This window comes from Balaenoptera borealis, assembly GCF_965194805.1.
Source record: "Balaenoptera borealis genome assembly, chromosome: 3".
Lineage (NCBI taxonomy): Eukaryota > Metazoa > Chordata > Mammalia > Artiodactyla > Balaenopteridae > Balaenoptera > Balaenoptera borealis.
In genome coordinates this window covers 47046169-47071657 of record NC_138866.1, presented here as the reverse complement: position 1 = coordinate 47071657, position 25489 = coordinate 47046169, and the positions used below count along the sequence as shown (strand labels likewise).

Here is a 25489-nt window from a genome sequence, read left to right as displayed (position 1 = left end):
GGGAAATGCTGGCTGTGCTTTATATCAGACTTACAGAACATCCTGTTAGCAGAGTGATTTCCTCAGGTTGTTTAGAATAAATATGCTCCCAATATTCCACCTCATTATCTTTCATATTAAAATAATAAGGCTTTTCTTAAACGACCAATTTAAACTGACTGAAAGCTATTTATTTCTTATTTTATATTTTAACCACCTGATATGAAACTAAGACTACCAATTAAAATGAAAAAGTTGTGTTTAAGAGGGGGAAACTAAAGTATATGTGGAAAATTATAAAACAAATCAGCAGAAAATAGCAGATGAAGTAAAATGAATCAAGTACCTGCTTGTTCTTGTACTTTTTTAGATAGCGAGGGGACACCAAACATTCAGGATTTATATCAGTTGTGATCTGCTCTGGTATTAACTGAGGATCTGGATTTAAATGCTGCATCTTCAGAAAGGAAAGAATATTTTGAACTTCTAAGTTATAAGAACTGTCCGCCATGGTCTTGCCTTTGGAGGCCAATCTGCAGGCTGCCATCCAGTGTGCATACTGTTTTTCCTGTTGAAAAGAAATACTGAGGTTTGAAATCTATCACATGATGGGTCCTTTGAGTATAAAATATAAGAATGAATGGTCAACTCACTAAGTAAGGAAGCAAAGAAAATTGAGGTTTACTTTTAATCAGAAAACTTACATTGTCACAACGAAGCCAGATTTCATTCATGCCCTCTGCAACTGGAATGAGGAGTTTAATGTTAAATTTTTGGCCTGAAATGTTCACATCTGGGGTAACTTCACACCCTGTAGTAAAAAAATTATTAAAATGATCAAATTTACTCTTAAGAAATCCTAAGCCAATATAGGCAGCCCTCATTTTATGGCATCTTAACATGTTGAATTTGCTGTCGTGGAATCTAAGTCAGGGAATAAATTCTTTATGTGCAGTAATTTTGTCCGGGGGTGGAGCAAAGAATCAGATCTATATAATATACAAGAGATTAAACTGCACAGAGTTTGTGGCCCTTGATTGAGAAGAGAAGGAAAGAGTCCTATTAAAAGGATATTTTACCAAAAACACTTGCACTCCATCCCACAAGTTTTATATGTATTGTTTTAATATCATTCAGTTCTTTGAATCTTAAGTTATTTGGGATTTTTTCCCTAAGTTTCTAAATGTACAGGGATTTTTAAATATCTTTCTATAATTAAATTCTAACTTAACTGTGTTTGGGTCAGAATAAATGACTTTTATGATGCTTTTTAAAAAAGGCATGTTTCGGGTGGATTACCCAGTTTGAGCTGGAGTCCTATATAAGGGCCTCCTTAGGACCCCACTGCTCCCTAACTCAACTGCTCTCCTCTCCTATTCCTGTGTGGAAGCAAGAAGCTTAATGGCACAGGGGAGGGGAAGCACAGGATCTCCTGATTCAACTGAATGCTCCTGGGCACAGGCCTCCTTCCAAAACTCCAGGGTGTTGGAATACTTAACAAGCAGTTCGATTCAGAGGGTGATCATTTGAACAAAAATAGTTTCTTAGTCATTTCTTTGTACATATGAAAAATTAACTGTAAGCACAATATATTAGAAGTCCATCTGGTATAGAAGGTAACATAAACTTATATACATGGGAAGTCAGTATGAAAATAAGTGGCATGCAGAATTTCACTCTACTGGCAAGTTTTCAGGAATACATACATGTATGGATTATAAAAATCCATGTAATCAACTCTGTTAACCATTAGCTGGTGGCTTTACAGAAGAGAACACAGATTTATTGAATGTATATACCCAGTTAGTTAGATAATGGGACAATGGTCAGAATAAATTAGTAACCAGTATAATATAGTGAAGAAGAGCTCTGCAAGCAGACAGATTTGGGTTCCAGACCCTTCTCAACCACTTCATAATCATGTCCAATTTATTTATGCCCAAATATCCTGACCTTAAACTCTACCTCACAGGGATGCTGTAAGGATCAATAAGATAATGAACATGTCAAAGCTCCCTAAAGAGTATTCCAACTGTTAGTACTTAGTTCATGTCACCCTCAATACGTGTTAAGACCATCCAGTAGGCTCTATGAGGAAGAATGTAAACTGTTAGCAGGGCCTGCTGTTGCCTTTCTCCTTGTACTGGAGCAACTTCTCCCGGCACAGAGAGTACAAGGAACAAGATAATAAACCTCTATGTATCTATCACACAGAAAGAACATATGTTTAAATTGTCATTTTTTCCCCCATCACATAAATGTTTTAAGTATCATATAAAAGAAACAGAACATGTTAGATAAAGGAGAGATCCTCTCATCTCCAGAATTAACTTCAATCATTCATTTGATGGACCTTCTCCCCTCTTTGCTTTCTTTTTAGAACATTTACTCCACATAAATAGCTACCACATTAACTCCTATACAATCATTAGAAACAATTAGGAAGTTGTGTGGCAATGTGTTTAACCTTCAAAGTTAAAACAAAGAGATGTTTGAAGATACACAATCTTTTCCACAAATTTCATTAATCATGCAAGTAGATTTAAAGTACCCAAGCCCATAATAATTAGACCTCTTTTTAAAGTAAAATAGCAAAAACCTAAAAAGGGAGAGACCAAGCAAGTGTTAACTCAGGCACTAGTGTAAGCACAGAGGCACTCAGTAGCCACATTTCAGACAGTATTCACCCCATGCCTGCTCCAAGCACAGGCTACCTGCTTCCATGGTAACATGCTGGACCTCACTGTAACCCAATTACTAGTCCTCTGAAGCATTAAATGCAAACAGCCCACTCTGATCACAATCTCCCATCCTAAATCTCCTCAAGTTCTTTGAGAGACCCAATCCTGTGACCCCATCACTTTCTCCCCATCACGTTTCCACCTCTTCCTTCTCTGCAGTCCAGCCTGGACCCCGCTGCACCAGCTGTCGCCTCCAGCTCCCCAGACGCACTGTCTTTCCATTACACACACTCAGCAAAACCTTAACCCTAGCTCAGCCCAGCCATCTACCACTTACTTGCCTGTGCTCTGGCTGCTGAGCACTCTACGAGGGGACGGGGGAGAGAAAAGGACATCACAAAACCGAGCAGGTAAGTGTCACCAGAAATTCGTAAATTCCCAACCTGAGCCTGCCCCTTGACACTGGCAAGCCTTCTGTGTTAACAGACCTTCTCAACAATGTTTATTTCACATCTTCTCAGGCCTCCTATGCCACTCACTCTCAGGGGACAACCTCACACGTTACTTTCCCAAGAAGACGAAAGCCATGGAAAGTGAGGTGCCCTAACTTCCTGCCACCAAAGCAGATAAACCTGGCTGCCCTTGCTTCCACACAGTGGAAGAGGTGTCTGTCCTCCCAAGGCTCTTCTGTCCGAGGGGGCTGAATTTTCTACCACCCGTCAGGAACCTTGCTCCATCACAGAGATCTTCTCCTCCCACCTCCCTTCCTTTCTTTCTACTGTGACGTTTCCATCAGCATTTAACTTCCTTGAGTCTCTCATCTTAAACCATAAAACGCCTCTCTCCTCTACCGTATACCTCTCTCTTCTATTACTGCCCTCTTTCCTCCTTCTCTGTCACAGATAAGGTGCATCAAAAAGCTATCTTTGTTTCCTATGTACCTCTCAATGACTGTACTTTGGCTCCCATACTTAAAAGCCCACTGAAATCTGCTGAATCTGTTCTTAATCAAGGTTACTAACCACCTCCATGTAGCTAAATCCTGTGGAGGCTTAATCTTACTTTTCTGTAGCATGTGACACTATTGACTACACTGTCCTTTTCGAAACAACTTTTACCTTAACTTCCATCATGCCTCATTTCCATGGTCTTCCTATATATTATTTTTTGTGGTTTATTTCCCTTGCAAGTTCCTCCTCCTCTAATCTGCCCTGTCCCTTAAACATGGGTGTCCTGCACGGTTCTGCTCCTAGCCTTTTCATATTGTAGACAACTATTCCAATGGCTACGTCTACCATTAATACTAACTGCTACCACATCGCTATCTGCAGCATGGATCTCGCCCGTGCTCCAAACAGATACCCAACCGGCACCTCAAATTTAAAATAACCCAATTAAATTAAGCTCATCTTCCTCCCCAAACTCATCTCTTCTATATTCTCAATCTCAGTATCACCCTATCCACCCAGCTATACAAGCCAGAATCAAGTCCCTCCCCGAGCCTCTCCCAGGTCAATCACCCAGTCTGTTGATCGAACTTCCTCAGAATCTAATGAAGTTGCGCCCTTTTCTCCACCCATATTGATAAACGTAATTTGGATCACTATCACTGCTCTAAAATTACTCCTCTACACTGTAGCCAATATAAATATGATGGATCCCATCATTTTCATAATAATCTTTCAGTGTCACTTCATTGCTGCCAGTTTAAAAAACTTAACAATTTTATCCTCTAATTCCTGCCAATTTCTTCTGCCATTACCTCTCACAGTTAGCAGGAATGGATTCAACAGCTCTGAAGGAAGGGTTCATCCTCCCCCCTTAAACTCCACAGTCCGGAAGCACAACCCGCCCTGTGACTGCTGATGCTTCTCTCCACGCATGTGCACACCAGTCTCTTTTACCAACTCTCCTCCTTCCTTCCACAGATCACAATTTTCTCTTTTGGATCTTAACTGTGACATTATTTCCCCCACGAAATCTCTCCTAATTCTCTCCAACGTCACTGAAGACTAACTGATACAGCACCCTTACCTCTTTGCTCCTCTGATCTATTGCTTACTTTTTAAAGTACTATTTATTGCCCGAACTGTAGCTGTTTATCTCCTGACATGCTCTAAACATCTTGAAGGATGCGACTATAATCTGTTCTTGCTCCTGTCTCTCGTACCTGGCACAGTTCATGGCAGGAGATCAATCAGCATCTGCTGAACTGCACTTTTTAGAACTGTGCATTTTAGATATCTTAGGGGCCTTAGAGAGCATCCAGTCCAACACTCTCATTACTCAGAGGAAGATACTAAGGTCCAGATAGGCTACTTTTCCAAAATCACAGAGCGGAACAGAATCTAGGCCATTTGATTTAGTTTAGTGGCAGAGCAGAATCTAGGCCGTTTGATTCTTAGTCTAGTGTTACCTTCACCAGTGTGATGTGCTAGAAAAGTGCTCCTTTGAGAGGACTTGGGAGAAGTGGGATTAGGACACCCTGTAGGCTGTTCTCCATACCAGGACTTAACTTCTCAGTTATAGAAGGAGAAGACTAAGGATGTAATAGGGCCAGAGAAGACAGGGGCCAGAACACAGATTAAGTCTCTAAATAAAGAGTGGATAATTGCAGCTGGTCCTGAGCAGCTTAGAAGGGAAGCAAGAGGACAGTTGCAATAGATTTTGAGAGTAACAAATAATGGTAAAGACTCAAAAGTTAAACTCGTGACTTAGAGAAAAAGACAGTGAGTCTAACTAGAAGCTGTAGGAAAATTACAGAATTTCAACCCATAGGCACAGCAATCATCCACCCAGGGCAGAGGTCTTTCTATTTATTAAAATGTGTGTAACAATACAGCAATAGTTCAGATGGCTACTGGGCAGAGTAGAGATAGGGTAGAGATTTGGACATCTTGTTGAAATATACTAAAAATATACTAATGCACAATTTACTAAGAAAAATTAAGAATACAGATCTACCGATGTAACTCCAGAGCCCGGAAGCACCTAACTCCTTTCTTAACTGCCTCTCCAACCCCTTAACTCAGGAATTCAAGTCTCACAAGAATGCATCTGACTGGAATCTAAATCTCACTGGAAATGAGTCTGGAAAACGTATTTTAGTCTTCCAGCTTTTGCTGTAAGGGAAGGCACAGTAAAAGGAGTGTGGAACGGTGAGGAGCCCATCTGCTGCATCCTCCACCAAGTATGCTGGGTGCCACGGGGGCAGTGAGTGCTGTGGGAGCCTGTGGGAGAGCAGGCTTCCTGGAGGAAGTGGTATCTAAACTGGAAGTGAGCTGGCAGTTTTAAGTAACATCACCGCAAGTGAGAGGCTCATGAACAATCTGCAAGACCAGATAAAGGCTGCAGAGAATCACAGAAAGAGGCAGCAGGATGTCTTCCAGCCATAGAAGAACCAGACCAACCTGGAGAGGGAACTCTCCTACCACCTGAACCAGTGCATCCAACAGATGAGAGTGGTGAAAGAGCAGTGTGAAGAACCAACAGAACTCACTAAAACCAAGATGAAGCTGTAACTCCACAGACCTGAACAGAAAAAAAAAGACCAAAACCAGCAGCTCTGAGCCCTCGGCCAGGCTCAGTCTGGGCCACAGGAAGCAAGCCCGCCACAGCTGCCACAGGACCGTGGAAACAGGTCCAGCAGTGTGTGCCTCAAATACCAGCCCCTGTTTTGAGACAGCTTTGGATCTGAAGAAATAAGAGGAAACCAATGAGATTCAGGTCGTCAGCTAGGAGGAGCTTCAGAGGGGTATCCTGGGGCTGCCCCAGGAGCCAGGACGAGAGCAGTGTTGAAGATGACGAAAATGTGCAGGGAAGAGGTGTTGGGAAAGGGGAAGAACTCAGCCAAACCCTGCAGGTGGCTAACCCACTGGTGAGCCAGAAAACCAAGAGACTGGGGACCTGAGCGGGACCAGCTTGTTACCAGTGAAGGTCAGGAAGAGGAGCAGGATGCTGATGAGGAAGGGAGAAACCAGCAAAAACTGGGAGGAGATGACTACAGCACAGATGAGAATGAGGCAGAATCTGAAAATTCAGTGGGCAGCTCCTGCAGGATGAGGAAAACCTAAATGTCCTAATACTGAAGAACAGAAAAGAGACATCAATAAATTTACTTGGGATAAAAGTAGAATCACACACTTTAAGTGAGGACTGCACAGAGATTACAACAAAATATTCATGTGAAATTGAATACTAAACATAAAAAAGTACCTAAAGGAGTTAAGAAACTAAAAAACTAAAAAACTTTATCCCCCAGCAAAACAAAGTTTATTGAATATTAGCTAACAGATATTCCACCATCAATACTGGTCATTCCAAGGCTTCCTCACCTCTTAGGTTCATCTGATGAGCTGGTGTGCCACTGGATTCTTCTTTGCTCTTATAGCAAGAAATAGATGTGTCTTTAAAGGTGCACCAATACTGCTTGTAACCTTTTAGAGTCAGTTTTTTTGGCCTATGTGTCAAACAGAATTAGAAGAAACAAAAAAAAACACTTTTGAAATAACTTTATCAATGCTATGTTTTAGCAGCAAAGTTTCACAATGTTAAAAGTCTGAGACCAAGTTTTACATATGCTGAATTCAGTTCCCTTTTGGCCAGTGTGTTACATTCAATGTTGCTGTTACTGGATTTGCCCCTCCTTTCTCAATCTACTCAGGAAGATCTTACAGTGAGTGGGCAGAGGAAGACGGTAAGGCAAACATTCCAGTATTTCTGTCAGTTGTAGCTGTCCCTATCACTAGCAGATCACATGGAAAGCACAGGAAAATAAAGGTGAAGTAAATGTCAATAACTGGAAGGTTCCTAGGTCCTGTAATTACCTGCAAGTTCGTGATGTCCATAGGGCTGCCTTTGGAGACTCTCTAAACAAGCAAGTTTACCTGGCAAGACTAAAGTGAGGGAAGTGCTTCTCTCTCAGGCATGTATTTCAGTGGTGGCTTTAACTTGTCACTCCAATGTCAAACATGAAGCATGAGGAAGAGAGGATAAGGAAAAGTGCAGGTAGATAAAAAAGGTGTGTAAAGGGAAAACAAAGTAGGGGTAGGGAGCAGCATTTGAAATTGTGCCATTAGCTCAGAAATGTTACATATGTGGAGCTGTTGTATGTTCACCTACAGTAAATGGTTTATTCCAAAATGGCTTTATGTATCTTATATTCCACATCACCTCCTTTCCTCTTTCTGCCTTAATGCCTAGCGCTCTTGATTCTGTGGAGTATGACTAGATTGACTGTTCAAAAGTCTAGATAAGATACACTGGAACCTTGTTATAAAATGTCCCATCCACAAATGAACAGAATTCAATAGATTCTGGGGCTCTAAACAAGGAAACAGCCACTGACAATAGCAGTTCATTATGTACCGCTTTCACCCAGACGGGATGCTTTATACTGATATGCTACTGCATGTTTCAGAATCTGCATGATGCAATCCATCTAGGTTTACACAATCTCCTCCCCCACCTTAAGGAAAATGTTTATCAGATAAAACAATAAGTACTGCAATTTTAATTTGGTAAAGATGGTTATTTTCCCTCATTTGCCAGTCAGAGTAAATTTCAAAAATGTGAACATGGCTATAAAACTGACATTTATTCATTAATATTTGGAATTCCTCCTCTTTTGTACTTACTTGAAAACTTTAATATAGTCAGCAAGTTCAGGAATGGAAGTGATGTCACCCTAGGAGAAGAATTAAATCATTTTTTTCTCATTAAAAAAAAAATTGAAACTCTAATGTTTAGTATCTGATATCAAGAACCAGCTTATTCAGTAAACAAGGAAAATTACATAAAACACAGATTATAAAGATTTTAAAGGTACAATCATATTATATGGTCACATAGTACAATGGAATTTTCAAATGGCATAAAAAGCTATTAAAAATTTGATCAAAATAGCAATTTATACAACCCACAAGAATATAGTGTTGATTTTAATATAGCTAAAACTGCTTATAGCTGCATATGGAACTTTTGTAACTCACAACAGTCCTTAAAATAGTGTTTCTTCTGTAAAAACTAATACCTAAGCATTTAAAAATTTTCCTGAGATCTATTTTTCTCTTCTTTTTGTAATATTTCAAATTTGGAGATCACTAAATGGATTTTACCATGACGAGATTAATTTTTCCTCTGAAGAAATATTCTCCCACTACTTGTAAGAGAATGTGCAGACTGTCAAGATCTATCTTTACTGTGTTGGAAGCACTGGACACTAGAACAATATTAATGTTAAAAATTTCCCTGAAAGTTTCTGGAAAATTGATGTCTGTATTTTCTAAAGCGCTAAATATTTCTCTGTATCCCCCAAACGCTGCATGAAAACCTAATTCCACAGAAAGGTATAAACATCAGTTCAAACTAAATTAGTAGGTAAAAGATTCACCCTACCAAAATTGTTGATGTTTTACCCCCTTCCAAAGTAATCTCCAGGTCTGAAAGGGCAGCATCAACTTCATCCACTTCTTTGTCACTGTTGTTCAAATGATTCTCTGATGTCATGATCGACAGCTTATTGATATGATACTGAAACCAGAAGTGATATTTTATTTAAATGATTGTTCTAACTATAAATTTCAAAATGAGATTATTATCTGTATCTATACTGAATATCTTTCATCACCTAATCTGAAAAGCTAAACGTCTCTAAGAATTAGAAGGATAGGAAAATAATGGGCATGGCACCTGAAATCAATGTCCTAAACCTGCTAATAAATGTTTACTCAAAAAAGTAGGGTCCCTGGACAAATACAAATGAATTCAGTTTGGGTGTCCCTAGGATTTAGAGAGTTAACACCTCTCCCACTGAACTCTACATGAGCAGAGACTTTTTTTTTTTTTAAATAAATTTATTTATTTTTGGCTGCACTGGGTCTTCGTTGCTGTGCACGGGCTTTCTCTAGTTGTGGCGAGTGGGGGCTACTCTTCGTTGCGGTGCGCGGGCTTCTCGTTGCAGTGGCTTTTCTTGTTGCGCAGCACGGGCTCTAGGCACGCGGGCTTCAGTAGTTGTGGCTCACGGGCTCTAGAGCGCAGGCTCAGTAGTTGTGGTACACAGGCTTAGTTGCTCTGTGGCATGTGGGATCTTCCCGGACTAGGGCTCAAACCTGTGTCCCCTGCACCGGCAGGTGGATTCATAACCACTGCGCCACCAGGGAAGTCCACAAGCAGAGACTTTTAACTGTCTTTTTTCCCCACTGCAGTATTCCACGTCTAAAACGCAGGCTAGAACCAACAAGTATTGGATGAATGAACAGAATATGCATAAGGTCTTCTGTAGAAATGGATTAACATTGGTTACCTTATATTACTACTATTATCCAGCAGAGGAAATTTAGTTATCACTATTATGTTGAAAACTAAAGTTCCACTTTCCCCCATCCTCAATTCAATGCTGAAAACCTGATCAGAGAGAGATGACATTTACCTTCTCATTCATACGTTAGAATAAGGTAGAATACGTTTATATGTGAATACATATACCACCACTGACACACACGAATACTCCCATAAACATGTATGTATATATATAATGAGTAGTGATAACTCCTCCTACATGTAGATAGAAAAATCTTTGGGTATAGAACTAGTCATGATTTTAAATACACTTAGGTAAGTGGTTTAGAACAAACATTAATGATTAGATTTTGATGCTAAACTTTAGAGAGGTTTTATACAAAGTTAAGCAGAACTTTTAAATCATTTAATCAGTTACCTTTCAAAGCACTAAGTAGCAATCTGTATTTCTGAAGGATTCATTCACTGAATACAATCTATTCATGGGAACATTTAATGAACTAATCCTGAGCCCAAATATCAACGTTCCTCTGTATTTTAAGATTTAGTGAATTGGTAATGACTACTCTCTGGCTGTATCTTCAGTTGTGCTGAAATGAGATCCTTATAGTGGTGGAAATTTTCATATTCACAAATCATGAAGAAAAAGGCAGGGTGAGGCCCCCAGGCAGTGGCCGCAAATAGCAGAGCATATTAAGAAGCATATGGAGAGCTGGTTAAAAATATAGATGCTTAGGTTCGTTCACCCCCAGAGATTCTGACTCAGCAAATATGGGGTCCAGCCTGGAATCTGCATTTTTACTAAGTACCTTAGATGATTCTGATGCAAAAGGTCCTTCTGAGTTACACTGGAGAAATCCTGGATGTGAATGGGACTGGTCATAAAATCCAGTTTTGCTTTCAAAGGGGCATGGGGTATCTGTTAAATGTTATAATACATGACTGGACCTAAATACTTGAAAAACAGTGTTACTAGCTTACCTAATTTTTTTAATCCACAGCTTCTTACTTTGAATTATTTTGTTTCTTTTTACTATTCTAGATTTATTTTACACAAGGAACCAGAAGCTCTAAGGAGAGAATAGTTCAGATTGTAACCTATGTCTAAAATAAAAAATCCTAGGCGTCTCCTTGCCATACTTTCAGAGTTTCCCCCTTCTGGTATTGGATGGCTTCCAAGAGGCTTTGGGTCAGTCTCTTGGAAGGCTTCTAACAACTCAGGGGATTTGTAGTCCAAAATTCTCTCAATGAATCTAGATTCTAAAATGGTCCAGGAAAGCTATGCTTTGGGGCATTCAGTCTCCATGAATTAAAATCCATGGTTCTGAGGTGTTTTTCACTGAATCGAAATGGAATATCTAATGTTTATTGGGTTGGGGTGGGAGTTGGGCAAAGCTGAAGAATAATCCCATTTCTATGACAGCACGACTGTGTGTATAATCATTCAACAAATATTTTTTGAACACCTATGTGCTGGGATATATCTGTTGGCTTTTTTAAAAAATGCATTATTTTTATAATAAAAAGATAAGAAATACTATATAAGAAAACCTGTGGTTTTCCCCACATACATTTTACATGTATTATTATTCTGTCATTAGCAAAACTTTCACTAGATAATTATGAGCCCATACTCTAAGTGAGAAAGATGTAGTGAGAACGCTATATAACCAAGTGAGACGCTTTGAATAAAATTGCTCCAGAATTTAATTAAAGAAATTCTTCAGGTAGTCTGAATCACCCAGAAACACAATATAAGAGTCTTAACTGATTAAGCAAGTCTCTAGAAAATAACTAAACTAATTCATCTGTCATTACCAATTTTCCCTGTCTGAGCTTCATTTTGATTCCCTTCTTTCAGTGTGTAAACTAAGGAGAAATGAGCTGCTCTTCCTCTCTAAAGGACAACTTTTTTGAGTCTTAACTGAGAAACTCTTCTGGGTACATAAAAACATTTGGAAGATTGAGAGCATTTTTATTTGTGTTCTAAGGAAATAATTAAATCATTGTGATATTGAAAGATATTCATAACTGAATGTCAACCTTGCTTCCAGTACTTAAATAGAATTCCACCATAATCTGAGAACACTCACCAAAGCCTCACTCAGATATCTGAAATTATTAATCTAGAAAAATTAATCTAGTGGTCACTCAGACCTCAGTGTCTCCAAGAATGATTTGTGGATGCCACCTTAGTATTACTTTACCAGAGGGGACAGCAGTAATGAAGTGGGCAATTAATTTTTTAATAAGCCCTACTGTAATTCTGAAACAGGTGGTAAGCAAGAACCACATTTGGAAAAATACTAGTTTAACGTTAGCTACCTACTTCTTAAGGATTACCATTCTAAAAACTTATCTATGTTTAGTTTCACTAGTCTCTTAAAATTTTATCATCTTAAAAGGTATTAATTTCTGCCATAGCCCATTTTACAAATATTACCATCCCCAGTTATTTATGAAGTTATGAAAAGCTTCATTTCAGAAATCTGATTCTTAATATAGATTTTATTTCCAGGGGAAAATTGGACAGTTTTAAGCTTATATACATCTAGGGGTGGAAGGATATTTTTCTCCTACAGGATATAGAAAAGTAACTATTAAGTATACCACTAATCTCTTATAAAAGACAAAAATTAAATTAAATTCACACATATTTTGCCTTCTAAGTGTCTATTCACTTTCTACATAGCAAAAAGTAAAACACTACCTATCAAAATGCTACTGGAATTACTATGCCACTTTACCATTTAAATAATCCCCTACCCTTTCCCCTGAAAAGTCCCATTTACCAATACTCGCCACTACCTGCAAGGCTGCAAACATCATCATTTCTTCTTCGGTGCATTCAATTTCTTCCAAGAGAATAGCCCATTTGGCCTGCTCATAAAGCTGATTAATTCTGATTGCATCATACTGCAGCAAAAGAGATACAATTCTTTTGTAATATATTACCTTTTACATTAACAATAAGGAAAAAAGCTACCTATAGGGTTACGTATACCTAAATATATCCACATCTAATTTTTCATTAAAAATGGCATTAAAATATGCCAAAAGATTTTTACATATTCAGTATTAGAAGTAGATTCTGTATGTTATTTTCCAGGGAAATAACCATTAGGTATTACAGCCCTTAATAAAAGGAATTTAACTTGAAGACATTAAAGTAAGGTAGAACTGACTGTTTTTCAGTATTGTTGTTGCAATTTACCACACTAACATGTCATAATCAGACAGTAAATTAATTATTTCGGGGAACATCTTGCTCACTGTGGAAAAGCATACCCAGACAAAGTGGCAGGTCCTTGGAAACAGTAATTATTTTAAGAATCCAAAATAGAGGGCATACACAAACATACATAAGCACACACACACATTTGTAGAAAAGATTTACTTAAATGTTATTGAATTATCCATTTAGTTATGTTAATAAAAATCAATAGTAATACTGTAACAGTACTATCTTAGAATGGTCACAAAATACATAGCCCCCTCCCACCCCGTGCAAATATAACTATGTTCCCAGAACAGCTTTGGCTTTACCAAAATTAGGTATGATATAGCCTAAAAAGGGATTAAAATGATTTTTTGTAATTCTACTATATACGTTTTACTGTTGTATGAAGAATTATTTAAGCACATAATTTAAAATGATAAATATATACATTAAAATCTAGGCTATAATCTAGACGTGAGAAGGATGAGAAGCAGACAAGAGAGGTCCCCTCACCCGCAAGGATGACATGAAAGCAAAAGACCCAAATCTCTGTGCCATGTGTTTTCTGGGGGAAAACACTCCAGATCTCTACAGCAAATTTAAATCTTATCAGAAAAGCAAAGTACTTCAGTAGCACAGATGATGCCAACCGTCTGACAGTAAAAACATATTACAATGTGTGGCTATTAAATTGAGAGAAATATAGACTTAAAAAGAATTTTTTTTTGAAGCAACATCTTCTGGGATATATAATTATGTACAGTTGAAGAGAGATGTTAAAAAAAAACACATAAACTAACTTTACCAATTCTGTAGTACCTAACTAGTTCCTTTAAAATACAAATCAACCAAAAATTCAATTATTTAACAAAAAGAAAAGGGTTTAGTTATGCTTCCAACTTACTAAAACAATAGACTACTTTAAAATACAGGTGCCTTTGTCCAAAGCTTTGAGTTTTTAATATTATTCAAGACTTGCTATATGTATATCCAAACAATTCCTTACCCCACCAACTTCCAAAAAGCAAACAAAAAGGAACAAAAGACATCCCTCTAAACCCTCGGTACCTTTGGATTCAAATCAAAAAAGCTGTAATACTTGAATCGGAGCAGCAAGGCCTCATTTTCCTTCACGTCTTGTTCCATGAGAGATCTTGAGGAATCAAGCCACCTGGACAAATTAACAATAGTGGAACAGAGCAAGACAAAATTAATTCTACCTCTATGTGGATAAAGAAATTCTTAAATTGTATCTATATTTTAAAACTTACTCTTGGTTGGGCGGGATAAATTAGGAGGCTGGGATCAACATATACACACTACTATTTATAAAATAGATAACCAACAAGGACCTACTATACAGCACAGGGAACTATATTCAATATTTTGTAATAACCTATAAGGGAAGAGAAACTGAAGAAGACTATATATACATATATACATATACACACACATATATATATACATACACATATATATACACACACATATGCTATATGTATATATAGCTGAACCGCTGTATATGTGTGTGTGTATATATATACACACACATATATATAAGTGAACCGCCATGCCGTACAATTGAAACTAACACAATAGTGTAAATTAACTATAACTTCAGTAAAAAAAACAAAAACAAAAACAAAAAAAACTTGTAAAGTAATTGGTAAACAGCAAAAAAACAAAACAAAAAAAACTTACCCTTGGTTGATTTTTGCTTTGTCAAGAAGGGCTTGAGGCTTGAACATTTTGGCCAAGATTTCTGGTGATGTTATTGGCTGACTGACAGCAAGTATACCAGGGTTGCCTTCTGACAAAGCACTGTCACCGAACCAAGCAGAAGTTGGTGACAAGGGGCTTCCATCATGAGCATCGTAAGTGGGGGTCATTGTTTTACTATAAAGTCCTGGGCTTGAATATATACTTCCTAATAAATAACATGAAAAACAGGTAGTAAGTATGAAGTATAGTTATCTTAGTTTTCAGTAATACATGCTATAATGATATAAAGCATACTGTGAAACACAAGCTTCATTCTGGAAAGAAAAGCTTTAGTACATTATTTTACCTCTCTTAAAAACAAGTGAAATTAACTTTACTTGTATAACATTAAGAACATGTATAACAATAAGGTCAAAAAATATAACTAAGTTGGAAACTCTAGGGAAAAAATCAGTTCAAGAGAGTTAGAATATAAGTTAAGGATATTGCTGAAGCAGATAGACCAACACTTTTGTTTTTTAATTGTGCCAAGGCTCACCTTTCAGAGGGCCAATGTAAAGAACATCAGTGCCTATAGAAAAGGAAAGAAAGGAATTCAGAAGGTAAAGAAAGGCAATAATAGGAGACAGAAACAAAGAATGAAAATGAAAAGAAAATGGGAAGAAGAAAATACAGATTTTTTCCTAACTGTGAATTATAAACTGAAGTAAATATTCCAAGTGTATTTAAGAGTAAAGAACCTTAGAAGCTATAATCTAAGTAAAACAAGTTTTGTCCAATTCAGAACAATGAGGTTGGGCTTCCCTGGTGGCACAGTGGTTAAGAGTCCGCCTGCCAATGCAGGGGACACGGGTTCGAGCCCTGGTTTGGGAAGATCCCACATACCACAGAGCAGCTGGGCTCGTGTGCCACAGCTACTGAGCCTGCGCTCTGGAGCCTGCGGGCCACAACTACTGAGCCCACGTGCTGCAATTACTGAAACCCACGCACCTGGAGCCTGTGCTCCACAACGAGAGGCCACCGCAATGAGAAGCCCGTACACCGCAATGAGGAGTGGCCCCCGCTCACCGCAGCTGGAGAGAGCCTGTGCAGCAATGAAGACCCAATGCAGCCAAATAAATAAATAAATAAAAATAATTTTTTTAAAAAGTCATTAAAAAAAAAAAAAAGAGGTTGTGCTCTAGTCATGTGTTACTGACAAACATGTATACATTTATCACCCTTTGAAATCACTGTACCCTGTTTTAAGACAGCTCAATGTAACTGAATAAATTCACATAAATTAAGGGAATAATTTTCTCAGTGAATAGCTGAACTGGCTCCAACAGATTTACAAATAAAGTATTCAAGCAAAGGGATATATAAATATTGCCCTAGAAAGAGGCTAACAAGGTGCATTTTATAATTAAAGCCCTGAAGCTGTAGAGATACTGTCTTTTTAATCTTCTGCTTTCTCAGTGTTAAAGGGCTAGGTATGTAGTAGAGGCACATTAAAAAAAAATTGTTGAATTAGTCCACTGATGATCTATCCTCTGTCATTTAGACTATAAAAATTAAGGAGATTAAATTAAGACTTTAAAAAAATTCAGAATGACATTAAGTAAAAGCACCCCTTCAAAGTTCTAACTCTGTTAATATATTTTATCCTGTAGTCATAATTTTTAAAAAGAAAATGTGTAAATGGGTGTCACACTGTTAATGGATGATGTTAATGGAATGGCTGTTTTCCTTACCTAATTTAGGAATATGCTTAGGAATTTCTCTCCTTTCATCTCTAATGGCATACCAACCCCCAACACACAATGACAGAAACAATTACCTATGAAAAAGTGGTGGTAATGCTAGAGATTTTTGAAGTTGTCAAGACGGAGTCTAGGAAGAGAACACAAAGTGAAAAAAAAAAAAAAATCTCTTAACTAGCCTCAGGGTATCTGATTTGATACCCCTAAATGTATTCTCCCAATGGATACTTAAACAACTTGTAGAATGTGAACATTGTTAAATAAGCAACAAAGAAAGCTGTGAATGCTCCTTTTCAGCCTTTAAGGAAGAACACTGGGATATTTAGTTGTACCTTTAAAGCAAGAACCTTAAACTACAAAGGCATTTTGTGAAAGAGTTACTTATTAAAAGGGCTGAAAACATTACTCCAGCTCATCTGGGCAAAGAATAATTCTGCTATAGGGAGTATACATGTAAATACCGTGTGGAAAAAAAAACATTACCTTCTAGGCAGAATCTTCTCATTGTTTATTTCAAAGATCTAGCAAACAAATCTTTTACTAAATATGTCAGAATACTGAAAATTCATTCCTGGTATGAACTATAATTACTATTCAGAACTGAGTAAAGTTAGAATTGATTTAGAAACTTCTTTATGAAGTTTTTAAAACAGAAAATATATTCCCCTACATTACACATCATTTAATAGAATCAGCCACCCAATCAATTCCCTTCCCTCTTATTTACCTATACTTTGTATAATCTACACGTCGTATCTGATCACTTCATTTTTCCCGTTTGTTCTTTTTTGTTAGGCAATCTACAGTAATAACTCATTTAATGTTCCCAACAAACCTATTATAGTCATTTCAGAGGAGCAAACTGAGGCAAGGAGAAGTTAATATACATGTCCAATGTCAAGAGCTATTAAGTTGCAGAGCCAAACTGTAAATCAGCAGTCTGACTGCAGCTAAATACACTGCCCCCCAGGTACCGTAACGTATTAAGCCATTCCCAGTTGGTGTGCATTTATTCATTTTAGAGTTTTATTACTGATGTCACCACTGCTATTGCAAACAGTGCCTTCCGATAAACAGTTTTGCACCTATTCCCCAATTCTAGCAGCACTGCTGGGTCAGAGGGCATGTGTGTTTAAGTCCCAGTTCAGTGATAATCCCAGCCAGCCTGTATTCCTGATTGCCCAATTTAAGCCATATTTGAAGCAGAAAACGAATACAGGGTAAGATGAAGTAGCAATAAAATATGAGTTTGCTGAACAACATGCAATGATAACTTAAAAACTATAAGGATGAGAAACAAAGACTTCAACAAGCACTACAGTCTTGGGACACCTACTATAAATATTAAAAACCCAATGTAACCTAATAGCTCCTGAGAGTATCCCTATATTTTAATACAGTAGAATCTGCCTCATAACTTAGTTATTATACTCACATATATCCTTTTTAAAAAAATACTGAAGTATTTAATACACTTAAGAAATTTTTCCATCAAAGTATCTAGCTCATACCATACTTAGAAAACACATTACAGGTGAATTAAAAATATGAATATTGATATTAGATAAATTAAAATATATAAATATGAAGTAATTATAAAAGTATTAAAAGGAAATATAGAAAATTTTCTGTAATATTTGTGAAGATTTTATTAACAGTGAAAACAGAGAACTACAAAATAAATGCCAGATTTGACTACATAAAAATCTAAGACTTTAGTATAGTAAAAAAGAGCACAGACAAACTTAAATACAGAATGCCAGTATAGGGAAAATATTTATCACATCAAAAGATTAATATCACTAAAACAAAAACATAGATTAAAGAAAATGGACAAAGTCTATAACTGAAAATTAAGAGAAGAAACAGGAATGGCTAATAAATATATGAAATATTATTCAACTATTGTTCACACTCAGTGTTTACCAGGAAAATAAAAAAGTAATTCTGAGATACCTGTCACACTGGCAAACATTTTTGTAAAGATTTACAACATTCAGTATTGGGCAGAATGTAGGAAAAGGGGCACTTTCATATACTGTGTTGGTTGAGTCTGTGGATGTGGAACTTCGGGTATGGAGGGGTAACTACAGGTTATATGCAGATTTTCGATTTCAAAGAAGGTTGACCTCCCAACCCCACATTGTTCAAGGGTCAACTGTATGTCTGAATCTTGGAGAAACTTTCTGGAGTATATTTGACAGAAAAATTAGATACTAGTTAGCTAGAGAAACAGTTAAACGTAGTTCTTCTACATGGAAAAATTTGACACTATATACATAGAAGTAGGGAGACCTCTACTCTGACACACAGAAAGATCACCAAAACATACTGTTCAATGAAAAAACTCATACTGCAGAACAATATATAATATATATGTCTCTCATTAATGTTATAAAAACAAAACTAGACATGCAAGTAGATATAAAACATAGAAAAGGTACTGGCAAGTTGTACTCCAACTGTTTACAATATAGTTATACACAGTGATTAAGAAATGGCTACTTCTTGATAGGGAGTACCAAGGGAATGAACTGAAGTCAAATTTTCAGCTTTGGTTTAGTACATTTTCTATACTATGGTACTTCTATTTTTTATAATGAGGCTGTACTAATGTATAAGTTTTGTAATTAAAAAATGATATAAAGTCCATTAGTATGTATCACTGAGTGAAAAAAACCACAGATTATAAATGCATGTATAACACAGTCCCACTTTCATCATTAAAAACAAAAACATAATTCTGTAATATTTGAATTTTTACTATGAGCATGCATCCCTTTTATAATTTTTTTTTTGGCCACGTCACACAGCTTGCAAGATCTCAATTCTCCAACCAGGGATTGAACCCGAGCCACAGCAGTTAAAGCCCAGAATCCTAACCACTAGGCCACCAGGGAACTCCCATTGCTTTTATAATTAAAGAATAGTTTTTAAAAAAATTTTTTGATGTTTAAAATGGCAAATTCCAGTTAGGAAAAATGGCATCCTGCATGGTGATTTTCCTGACAGTGCCAAGCAAGTTAAGTACTGATTACTTTCTCTGTTACTTTAGGACCCAGACTTTTCCTTTGTCTAGCTGCTTTTAAGATTTCTTAGGAAAGTTTCTAATGAAGTAATTTTCTATTTCTATTTACATAATAAATCCTGAAATTGGTAGTCTGTAAGTCAGTACTATACAGTAAAGTTAATTCTTACTTGGAAAAGCTGTTTCCCCAGACATGGGATCAGGCTACTTAAATGGTTCCCTCCTCACAGGTATTTGGAGATTAGATATTTACCTAGTTACAGCTATGAAGTGGCAAGGCACTCAAGAGTGTATCACTTGAGCACAGTCTGTAAGCAAGGTATTTAAAAACTCAGAATTTTACCATAATTCTGTATAAGAGTTTGACTAAAGTCTGAGAATCATTAATTCACTCATGATCCTTTACCTCTTGAAACATTACTTTTAAAAAAAGCTTTGTTGAGGTATAACTTATACACCAATATTTTATCAAATGTTCGTATTAGAATTCATAAAATATTTACTTTAAATGTTATAATTGGAGAGATGATGTTACATAATGGTTAGAAACATGAGTGCTAGAGCCAGAGTAACCTGGATTTGAATCCTAGCTGTGTCCCTAATTAGCTTTGTGACCTTGGGCAAATTACTTAACCCTTGTAATGTTCTTTCCTTGTAAGTAAAATGGGAATAATGCTACCAGAATCATAGGTGTTCTGTGAGGATAAAATGAAAGATAATGTATGTATAAATAATAATCATCATTTATTGAATATATACACACATACACATAATTGTTAACCATGCTCACACTGAGATGCTCACAATTCAAGAAGCACGTGAGCACTAAGGGAAACTAAGCCTGTTTCCTCCTCAGTAAAATGAAAATTACACCTACTCCTTACCACACCCTGCAGTACAGGAACATATGTGAAGCACTGAGCACAGTATCTGACACCCCGAAGATGTCATAAACTGAGACATATGGACCTGTTGCTAGTTATTATGGGCACAACATGCAAGTGATCATATTTTTCAGTATTTGGTCCAATAATTGACTAACATGACTGATAAATCATAAAGTCATGCAAACTAGATATTTAATATTTGTTTTAAAAATTAATCACATGTTGGGGCTTCCCTGGTGGCGCAGTGGTTAAGAATCCGCCTGCCAATGCAGGGGACACGGATTCGAGCCCTGGTCCGGGAAGATCCCACATGCCGTGGAGCAGCTAAGCCCGTGCGCCACACTACTGAGCCTGTGCTCTAGAGCCCGAGAGCCACAACTACTGAACCCACGTGCCATAATTACTGAAGCCCATGCGCCTAGAGCCCGTGCCCTGCAACAAGAGAAGCCACCGCAATGAGAAGCCCACGCACAGCAACGAAGAGTAGCCCACACTTGCCACAACTAGAGAAAGCTTGCACGCAGCAACAAAGACCCAACGCAGCCAAAAATAAAATAAATTAAATAAATAAATTAAAAAAAAATTAATCATGTTACTTTTCATGTGTATATGGGACTTCTTCTCTACAGATAATCAGTCCTCTACATGTCACTCTATCTTTGTGTACTTTCTTAGGATTTCACATCAACTCCTCAAATATTTTTTTTAATTAATTATTTAACTTTTTTTTGGCTGCATTGGGTCTTCACTGCTGCGCGCAGGCTTTCTCTAGTTGCAGTGAGTGGGAGCTACTCTTCGTTGACATGAGTGGGATTCTCATTGCAGTGGCTTCTCTTGCTGCAGAGCATGGGCTCTAGGCACGTGGGCTTCAGCAGTTGTGGCACACGGGTTCAGCAGTTGTGGCTTGCGGGCTCTAGAGCGCAGGCTCAGTAGTTGTGGCTCACAGGCCTAGTTGCTCCACGGCATGTGGGATCTTCCCAGACCAGGCCTCGAACCCGTGTCCCCTGCATTGGCAGGCAGATTCTCAACCACTGCGCCACCAGGGAAGCCCCCAAATGTTTTTAATTAAACTGCTTGAGTGTAGAAATGTTTTTAATTAAACTGCTTGGGTGTAGACAAATAAAAACTTTTTTTTTTTTTTTAATTCTTTCACTGAGAACACAGTCACTTCACAGACACAAGAGAGCACACATAGTGTATGATTCCATTCACATGAGGTTTAAGAACTGGTAACACTATTCTGTGCTGAGAGAGGCAAACAGTGGCTATTTGGGAAAAGGCACGCGAGAGGCCTTCTGGGGTGTTGGTATCACGCTATACGCTACATCAAGTTCTGGGTGGTTACAAGGTATATACATCTTCAAATATTCATCTGTAATTTAAAATCTGTTCATTTTACTGTATGTAACACCTCAATTTAAAACAAGAAAGAAAAGAAGCCCATAGTTACTTACTCTTAAAAGATGTGGAGCTTTCCCTTGTCTTAATTCATTATCTTTTGTCTTCAAATTGTATTTTCTTAAAGCAGTATATAAAAGCTCTCACTTGCAATTCTAAGACCAATCCTGACTGATTTCAACCCCTCCAAAATCATCCCATAAATATACTTTTCTATGTAGCTCTTTGTCTTAAGAATTAAATGAGTTTCCATTTAAACTAAAAAATAATTTAAAGCAGGGACTGTGTCTACTGTCAGATGCCTTCATCTATATAGTCAAGTCTAAATCAGATTTTTTACCTTATTCTAATGACAGACACATTCTTTCATTCTCTTTCACCTCCTAATCTGTAGGCTTCTACCACTACTCTTTCCCCTCATTCCCTCCTCCTCATTTTACTGGAATTAAATTTGATATTTTCTAAAATAATGATTTGTTCATTTTGTAACATATTCAGAAACCAATGACTCTACAATGCACTAGCCTATATTCCTCAGCCTGACATTAAATACCCTCCAGTGTGATCCAGAAGTTCCTTGGAGGTCTCTCTCCCATGAATTGGCTCAAATGGTTTATTTACACATCTTGTACTTTTCTTTTGCCAGGATGTTCTTTGTTAATATCATTCTTTCTACTAGGATTGCCTTTTCTTCCCATCAAAATCCTTAGCCACTGGAATCCTAGCTAATTCACAAACTTACCTCCCCAATCCCAAAACGGAATATACCCTATTTGGAATTGCTTTGTCTTCTCAATTCTTATAACATTATTTTCTGCAACATTCATTTAACATTGATGTATTACCTCCTTAAATATAGTACCTGTAATTGTGCTTTTCAATGAGCCTATAAACTACTTAAGAGTAAGGATTGTCTTATTTCTTGGTATCTCCCAAATGTAATCAGTACATGAGTAGTGACATAAAAGTTACAAGGTATGTGACCTTAGACATTCCTACTTATCTTCATCCTTATATGTGAGTAATAACATAATCCACCTCAATGGGTTGTAGTGAGAATTAAATGAGTTTCCATGAGTAAAATGTATGAAATAGGTCTGGGCATACATCACCTCTATGTTCACTGTGTACTTTCATTACCATCATCATCACCCCAGAATTTAAAAAACCAGGAATGAACTGAATAGTAAAATTAGTTTACTTATTTGCTGCTGGGATCTTTCCTAAGAAATGGATTTGTAAATGTGTGGCCAATGGAAACATGAGAAACTAATTTCCCGGGACTAAAGAACCATGTAATCTAATTAATTAGTCATCTAGCTTCTCAAAAGACACTGCCTATGTTCCTTTTGCATGGCATATGCTGAGCTGGGTCCTGGTAACAAAAAGGTAAGAAACAGTCTCTTCATGCAGGGGCTCACGATTATTAGGGGAGAACATGTAGTATAATACCAAACACAGAAAAGTCTGGTGACTTATGACAGAAGGATAACCTAATTCAGGTCGGGGAGGTAACAGAAGGAAATCTGAGAAAGCTTCTTAAAGGAGCAACACCTTAAAGGAAAAAGAGAGGCACTAAGAGACCAGCATATGCAAAGCACAGAGACAGTTTTAAGTAACCAGATAAAAACAATAATGTCTTAACTAAATACTGGTGGTTTTCACAAAATACCCAAAAAATGGAACTAAATGCTAAAAAAAAAAAAAAACTGTCCAATTTCCACAAAGCAAAGAACTGAGGCCAGTTAAGGTACTGTCTCCTTTTGACTCTTCCTGAGCAGAGAACCAGCTTTTCTTTTTATTGACGCAACTGCTAACACCTGACATGATGATCTGCACATAACAGACTCTGATGATTTCAAGTTTGAGGGAAAAGATGCTGAGGGACAGTGTTCTTTAACTTGACCACTCTCCTGACCTACACAGTCCATTTATCCGGATCTCAAAAACACAGAGGGAGACCTACTGTATAGCACAGGGAACTATACTCAATATTTTTTAATAACCTATAAGGGAAAAGAATCTGAAAAAGAATATACATATTCTTTTCCTGATTTACACACACACACATGTATGTGTGTATAAATGAATCACTGTGCTCTACACCTGAAACTAATACTATATTGTAAATCAACTATACTTCAATTAAACACATACACACACACAGAGGCATACAGTCCATGGTTCTCACACTGAGCCCATGCTTAGTCAAAGCCTCACCAGATCCAGGAGTGATAAGAGGCCCCTCTAATTCAAGTGCCTCATCTTCAGACTGGTCATCTAGCTTTTTCTTTTTTTTCTTTGTTGGATCTCTGGGTTTTTTCAATAGAGAAAGCTCTTCAGGGTGTCTGATATCTGTTAAAATAAAAAAACATTATTTTACTAGCATAACAGAAAATTTAAACACATTACACTTGGTAAATCTATTAATCCATTCAAGAAAAGAATTTGTAATTTCCTTCTGTGTATGTGTGTGTTTGTGTTTTGCCAGATACTAATGCCATGCAAAAGACTGGAGTATGACACTTTTAAAAACCATATACCAAAGCACTCTTAATTCATAACTATCCAATAAATGTAGTTACCTCAAAGTGGAAAGATAATAATCTACTAGGGTACAGAAAGAAAATATCAGAACTCTTATTTATATATTTTTAAATCCAAAACTGTAAGAAATTAAGGTTTATATTATATGGTAGCCCTCATTCATTCTGTATGCCATAAGTTAACACAAGATATGTGAAGTAAATGTAAAGAAAATATTTTCCCATCATTACCAAATCTCAAAATTTTAATCAACTCTAACTTTTCTACCTTGATATCGAATGGCTACAAGTTTTTGTGTTTATTCTATTCATTTTCATGTGCAGAACCTGATGAGAAGCAAAATGGTTACATGAAAGTAACAAAAAGAATTAAAAATGACCCAAATAAGTATAAATATTACATTACATATTATATATCATGTTTATAAATTGCAAGAATGGTTAAGAAGTCAGTTCCCCCCAAATTGAGCTAAAGATTCAATGGAATTCTCATCAAAATGCCAGCTTACTCTTTTGAACAAGTTGATTGTAGAATCGTTCTCATTTCCTTATAAATTTTATGAGTCAAAGCAATTTAAAATAAAGTTGGAAGACTTATACCACCTGATTTTAAGACATCATGAAACTACAGCAATTAAAACAGTACAATTACTGGCTAAATGATAAGACGTATAAATGAATGGAATAGAAGAGAGGACCCAGAAACAAACCCAGATACAGGCAGTCAATTATTTTGGACAAAGGCGTCATGGCAATTCAAGGGAAAAGGGAAATCTCTTCAATAAATAGTGCTAAACAAGAGATTCATGTATTTTTCTAAAAGAACCTTAGCCCTCACCTAACACAATATGCAAAAATTAATTCTAAATGTATCACAGACCTAAAAGAAAATTTAAGTAGACAAAGGTTTCTTAGATAGGACACCCATACCTCCCATAAAAAAACTGCCCTTTACTACAAGAAAACAACACCACCACCACCCTGCTC

At 37.0% G+C, this 25489-nt stretch overlaps 1 protein-coding gene across 6 annotated transcripts in view; it reads right to left on the bottom strand.

The window, feature by feature from the left end:
• FERMT2 (FERM domain containing kindlin 2) overlaps positions 1-25489 on the bottom strand; it is a 72548-nt gene that overhangs the window by 5802 nt on the left and 41257 nt on the right. For 3 of the 6 annotated variants that reach the window (XM_082386829.1, XM_082386830.1, XM_082386832.1), the window contains exons 4-13: positions 24177-24311; positions 15440-15472; positions 14881-15106; positions 14248-14350; positions 12768-12875; positions 9057-9191; positions 8297-8346; positions 6995-7119; positions 684-790; positions 326-547 (exon numbers count right to left, since the gene is read on the bottom strand). In XM_082386829.1, coding sequence (XP_082242955.1) covers positions 326-547; positions 684-790; positions 6995-7119; positions 8297-8346; positions 9057-9191; positions 12768-12875; positions 14248-14350; positions 14881-15106; positions 15440-15472; positions 24177-24311 — 1244 coding nt within the window. The remainder of the gene's footprint in view (positions 1-325; positions 548-683; positions 791-6994; positions 7120-8296; positions 8347-9056; positions 9192-12767; positions 12876-14247; positions 14351-14880; positions 15107-15439; positions 15473-24176; positions 24312-25489) is intronic. The other 3 variants (XM_082386831.1, XM_082386833.1, XM_082386834.1) reach the window with 1 other exon arrangement.